Source organism: Sinocyclocheilus grahami, unplaced genomic scaffold (genome assembly GCF_001515645.1).
Source record: "Sinocyclocheilus grahami isolate Dianchi unplaced genomic scaffold, SAMN03320097.WGS_v1.1 scaffold343.1, whole genome shotgun sequence".
Taxonomy (NCBI): Eukaryota; Metazoa; Chordata; class Actinopteri; order Cypriniformes; family Cyprinidae; genus Sinocyclocheilus; species Sinocyclocheilus grahami.
This window is the reverse complement of record NW_015505522.1, coordinates 1,994,254-2,000,535: the sequence shown is the minus strand read 5'-3', so window position 1 is coordinate 2,000,535 and position 6,282 is coordinate 1,994,254. Positions and strand designations below refer to the sequence as shown.

At 36.0% G+C, this 6,282-nt stretch overlaps 1 protein-coding gene across 1 annotated transcript; it reads right to left on the bottom strand.

Annotated features, from left to right (window-relative positions):
- Positions 1-721: 721 nt before the first annotated feature.
- Positions 722-5,733, bottom strand: LOC107603240 (zinc finger CCHC domain-containing protein 10-like). The gene is made up of 4 exons (XM_016295983.1): positions 5,660-5,733; positions 5,303-5,464; positions 3,514-3,558; positions 722-1,385 (listed from the first exon to the last, which is right to left on the bottom strand). The coding sequence occupies exons 1-4, from the start codon at positions 5,698-5,700 to the stop codon at positions 1,148-1,150; spliced, it is 486 nt and encodes a 161-aa protein (XP_016151469.1). The 5' UTR covers positions 5,701-5,733; the 3' UTR covers positions 722-1,147.
- Positions 5,734-6,282: the final 549 nt, after the last annotated feature.

Here is a 6,282-nt window from a genome sequence, read left to right as displayed (position 1 = left end):
GACTACCTAGACAACATTTGTGCAGACTGCCTTTGTGCAGACTACATAGACAACATTTGTGCAGACTACCTAGACAACATTTGCGGCCAGTCTCAAGACACCTCAGATTATTATTTGTACGATTTCAGTTTCTATTATGTGTCTTAAATGCCTATTTTTTTTATCTAAAGGCGTTTACTTTTAATTGTTGCTCATTGCTACTCCAAAATTGAACTTTTTTTAAAATAATTGAATAAATCACAGATTTATTTATCCAAATAATCTAATAACTAATTCGTTGGACTACGGTATAAACATGTATATTCTTAATGTTTTTTAGGGCTGTCAATAAGTCTTTGTTTACATGATATGTGTACTGTGTATATTTATATGTATAGATAAATACACATGTATATATATATATATTACATGTATTACTTAAATATATACATGCATATAAATATACACCACACACACACATATATCATGTAAACAAAAAACTTATTTTGGATTTGACAGCCCTAATTTTAATAAAAATTATTATATTCGTGTAGCAGACTAAATATCTGTTAATGCATTTTTATCGAGCTATGTCTAACTATTAAGTCTGCAGTGCTGTGAGATTTATTAAGGAACGTGCAAATTAAACATTTTCTGACTTTTTTATGAGACGTGCTGCATTTTCAAGAGATTATTTAATATTGCTAATTTCGCATTTACATCATATCCTGCAACAGGTGCATTTCTTTCTGTAAGAAATCAGTTTATTTCATGAGACCATCTTAAAACGAAGACCATGTTAACACACCTCAGCCTCTACGTCTGTCACAATTCCTACATAATGGTCATTCTTTAAAAAAAAAAATGCATTTATGGTCAAAAAGATGCAAAAGAAAGCAACTGAATGAATGAATAAATCATTGCAGTATTTGAACTTTTTTGCTTGAGACACTACACTCTGCCAAGGAGAGAAAACAAAGTAGCAAATGTAATAGTGGATGTGTTTGATTTTCACATTCTACAAAAAATGATGACAATATACATATATATATCTCTCAATTTCTTAACACGACTTCCCACCCTACTCTCACTTATTCAATAGCAGTGTTCTTAGTACTGTCAATGTATATGACACGAGTTCTGTATTTGACGCCGATTAATTGGACCCTCATTTCTTCTTTTTTCTCTTCTTTGGAGGGCCTTCGTCAGAACTGCTTGCGGAATCGGAATCAGAGTCGGAACTGGAGGAAGACGAGGAGGAGGAGGAAGGGCTGGAGCTGTCATCGCTGTCACTGCTACTGTCTTCAGACGAGGATGAGGAGCTCGAGGAACCGCTGCTGTCCGAGGAAGAGTCATTGGAAGAGCTGGACGAATCACTACTGCCGCTGCTGGAACTGGAGGAGGACCTAAAAGAGAACAGCATGTGCTAGAAGTGCTACTTTACACCACAGCGGCCCAAATCTGTGTTTGTTCCTCACATGTGGCACAGATCAGTTGTGAAGTCGGCAGTGTGAACAAAAACAAAACACTGAAATCTCACATTTTTCACTTCTGAGCTATAATATATCCGATACATAACTGTTTTGCAGGCCAGAGGTGTAATGGAAAAGTGCTATTAATTATTAATAAACATACTGATTGAATGATGTGATTATTATGGTATAAGTAATCAATTATAACAATTGATAATAATAAAAAAAAAAAAAATCAGACATGAAACCCAACTCTAACTAGGGCTGCAAAAAGGTGGAACATTTACAGTAAATTTCGGAAATATTCCAGACCTTTTGGAAACTTTCCAGGACTTTTTTGGAATATTCCAGGGATTTTTGGAAAGTTTCCGGAAATGTTCCAACCCCTTTACAACCCTAACATTAGTTCAAATTATTATGCTGCTAAACATTTCTTTGATTTTTGTAATTATACTTCTGAAGCATAGGGCTTAAACTTTGAAATCATTTTGAAATTGTCAAAAAATAAATAAAAGATGAATGGAGTATGATCAAAGAATCTGACTCATTTATTGTTTTGGACATAAGTATACTAATATACTATAAACTTTATAGTTGTTCAAAACGCTTTTAAAAAGCAACCTACAAGAGCAATTCAATTAAATTCACACCAGACCTGGCATGCAGCAAAAACATTAGTTTATTGGTTCCCTCAAAGTAATTATAGAGATATAAAATTCTGAAATCTCACTTTGTAAAAGTGCATACTATGCATCAATCATAACATAGTTATACAGATAACACTGGCGTTCCCAAAGAGACAGTGACTCACCTTTTTTTCTTAGTTTTTTTCTCACTGCGTGGTATTATTCCAGCTCTAAAAAAAAGTGTCAAGAAAGTACAGTTTAAATGTGACTGAGGCTTTCAGGTGTTTAACATGACTAATAACGTGAATCAAATCCAATACTAGACTGCTACTAATTTGTGGTGCTGATTCCAAAACTAGTGCATGTTTTCCTCAAGCATGTCACACTTTCTCACAAACTATGATGCATTTTGTAGCATTTTTGCATTGTCTTGTACTGTCCTTGACATGATTGCTGTCTGCATCTGGGCCTATAGCTTTAATTCTCTGCTCATCTTCACACATCTGAATCATTCCTTTATGCCTAATCCTGATTTCATGGCCAGAATTACAGCCAGTGACAGACGAAAAAGCCAGATGTTTTCTGCTACATCCAGACAGCCACAGATTTTATGGAAAAAGCTTATATTATAAGCGTATATTATACTGTGCATTTGTGGTCTGCTCTCTTGATTTAATTTACGATATAAGCCATGAACAATTCCCTGGAATGCACTAAGAATCTTTAATTTTTCTCCCTGAATCCTCATGTCTCTTTCCAGGTTTGTTTTCACACGGATGCTGTAAAATGTAATTGTTACAAAATGAAGACATACAGTACTAAAATGTTGTTCCGTAATATTGTTGCGGATAGGAGGATCTTTAGGAGTTATTCATGGTATGTTGAAAGTGATTTATTAATGCTTTTACACGTTTAAATTTCCTTTTAATGAACGATGGTTGCAGGGTGAGTAAAATAATGTCACCTCATTGTACCCAGTTTTTGAAAGTGCTTATTATTGCAGTCATAGAGCGAACCTTTTGCTGATTGTTTACAGTGTAAACAGAAGTTACTCCCATAATTTGCGCAAAGCGTCATGGTGCGTAGGAAAAAGGTGGATAATAATCAGTGTTGCCAAGTTTGTCAAAAAATAAATAAAAGATGAATGGAGTATGATCAAAGAATCTGACTCATTTATTGTTTTGGACATAAGTATACTAATATACTATAAACTTTATAGTTGTTCAAAACGCTTTTAAAAAGCAACCTACAAGAGCAATTCAATTAAATTCACACCAGACCTGGCATGCAGCAAAAACATTAGTTTATTGGTTCCCTCAAAGTAATTATAGAGATATAAAATTCTGAAATCTCACTTTGTAAAAGTGCATACTATGCATCAATCATAACATAGTTATACAGATAACACTGGCGTTCCCAAAGAGACAGTGACTCACCTTTTTTTCTTAGTTTTTTTCTCACTGCGTGGTATTATTCCAGCTCTAAAAAAAAGTGTCAAGAAAGTACAGTTTAAATGTGACTGAGGCTTTCAGGTGTTTAACATGACTAATAACGTGAATCAAATCCAATACTAGACTGCTACTAATTTGTGGTGCTGATTCCAAAACTAGTGCATGTTTTCCTCAAGCATGTCACACTTTCTCACAAACTATGATGCATTTTGTAGCATTTTTGCATTGTCTTGTACTGTCCTTGACATGATTGCTGTCTGCATCTGGGCCTATAGCTTTAATTCTCTGCTCATCTTCACACATCTGAATCATTCCTTTATGCCTAATCCTGATTTCATGGCCAGAATTACAGCCAGTGACAGACGAAAAAGCCAGATGTTTTCTGCTACATCCAGACAGCCACAGATTTTATGGAAAAAGCTTATATTATAAGCGTATATTATACTGTGCATTTGTGGTCTGCTCTCTTGATTTAATTTACGATATAAGCCATGAACAATTCCCTGGAATGCACTAAGAATCTTTAATTTTTCTCCCTGAATCCTCATGTCTCTTTCCAGGTTTGTTTTCACACGGATGCTGTAAAATGTAATTGTTACAAAATGAAGACATCCAGTACTAAAATGTTGTTCCGTAATATTGTTGCGGATAGGAGGATCTTTAGGAGTTATTCATGGTATGTTGAAAGTGATTTATTAATGCTTTTACACGTTTAAATTTCCTTTTAATGAACGATGGTTGCAGGGTGAGTAAAATAATGTCACCTCATTGTACCCAGTTTTTGAAAGTGCTTATTATTGCAGTCATAGAGCGAACCTTTTGCTGATTGTTTACAGTGTAAACAGAAGTTACTCCCATAATTTGCGCAAAGCGTCATGGTGCGTAGGAAAAAGGTGGATAATAATCAGTGTTGCCAAGTCCGCCGTTTTCCCGCGGAATTGGGCTACTTTAAAGGGGCGGTTGACTGGGTTTTTTTCTAGGCTTGATTGTGTTTAAGGGGTGCAGTCTAACATGTGTTAATGCTTTGTTTTTTAAAAAACCCATTCTTTTTTTTTTTTAATCCACACTGCTCTGTCCCTTCTCCTCTGAACGCTCTGATCATTTCCTGCTTTTATGAAGCCCCTCCCTCAGAAATACACGATGGGCTCTGATTGGTTAGCTGGCCCAGTGTGTTGTGATTGGCTAAACCGCCTCTAGTGTGCGTCTAACGTTCCGCCCCTCAGCTCAGCGGCACGTGCTCCGGTTTATGCTCAAACAGCATCATTACACACTAACTAACGTTAAAAAAGTGAAATCGCAATCAACCACCCCTTTAACACTGTCGCCGCGGGTTATTTTTCATGTCCGCCGGTTGAAGCGACTCCAATAATATGATATTTATACCCAGGAATGCGAATTTTAGAAGGGGAAATGGACAAAAAAACGTGTATTCTCCCTCTGAAACGCACTTTTTAACTGAGGACCCCCTCGAAACGCCATTGGGCTACTTTTGAGTAGCAATTGGGCGGGTTTTCTTGTGAAAACCTGGCAACCCTGATAATAATGCAGTGTACACTTCTGCATTCTGCGCTTTCGCCTTTAGAGGTCGCTGTAAAGAGCGTAATTAAAACGCAACAAAAACGACACTATTAGAACTGCACGAGATTACTCAAGTTGAAATATTGGCAATATATAAGCTATATATATATATAGTTATCATCGAAGGGTCTTGACTTATACATTAGCGACTCGCACATTCAGTATTGCTGCTCATGTGTGTGAATGTGTTTCTCACCCCAGATCATCTGAAGGATTGTTCTCCTTGTCTTTCAGTCTCTTTTTCAACTCGGCTGTCCTGGAAGGTCTATAAAGGTACTTTCTTTTCCCACTGCACTCATAGGACCAGTGTCCATACTCCAGACATTTCTGACAGCGAACATGTTGTTTGTTTGCCTCCCTGTAACTCGCCAGAAGAAGAAGAAGAAGAAGATCAACACAACCGATAGCGTTTGCGAGAGTTTTGCTCGAACTAAACGACCTGAAACTTCGTATTAAAACAAAGTAGACTACAGGGATAATTAACACAATGAATACAATATAAATGTAATGTTAAACTCCACTCCAAACTCGAATGTTGTGAAAAAGAACTCACGCTTGTCTTCGAGCGATCAACCTATGCATGGGAGTCGCCATTTTGAATGCGATCGTGCGAGTCTGACTTCCGGTTCCGGTGTGCCGTCTGAAGCTTCGGAGAGTCTTCATGTGTTTTTATTCCGTATCTATGAAGTTACACAAACGCCTCTTTTTCACTATAGCTGTGGTTTTCATACACAGAATTATTATTATTTTATTTTTTTTTACATAAAAAATTCAGAAAGTCAGAACAAATGGTTATTGTGTCGTGTGTTATAGGCTAATTATTGTGTTATTATTTCGTAATTATAGTCGTACAATTTTATTATCATCTGCAAATTATATATTTGAAACTGTATATACATTTACATAATAATAATTGAATATTTTGATAATTTAATATGTGTTCATTTATGATACACTTGGTTAGTAGCTTGTACCTGCGATTGTTGATCAGTTCGTACACTAAGAAAAATGGAAAATCTTTCAGGACATCATCCATTAACCCGAAAACACAATGCGTCATTTAAAATGCAGGTAAAAAACCACTACGGAAAATGATTTCATATTAACACAGTAGACTGTGCCTTATTTTTACAGACTGTTCTTAGAGTGTAGCACACTAACTAACTACTAATGCAC

Bases quoted from the DNA above. Each gene is read 5' to 3' on its own strand.
- LOC107603240 (XM_016295983.1), bottom strand. From the start codon at position 5,700: ATGGCGACTCCCATGCATAGGTTGATCGCTCGAAGACAAGC. The intron at 5,465-5,659 runs GTGAGTTCTTTT...GGCGAGTTACAG, and splicing joins TTGATCGCTCGAAGACAAGC to GGAGGCAAACAAACAACATG. The intron at 1,386-3,513 runs GTGAGTCACTGT...GTTCTCTTTTAG, and splicing joins AAAAAAACTAAGAAAAAAAG to GTCCTCCTCCAGTTCCAGCA.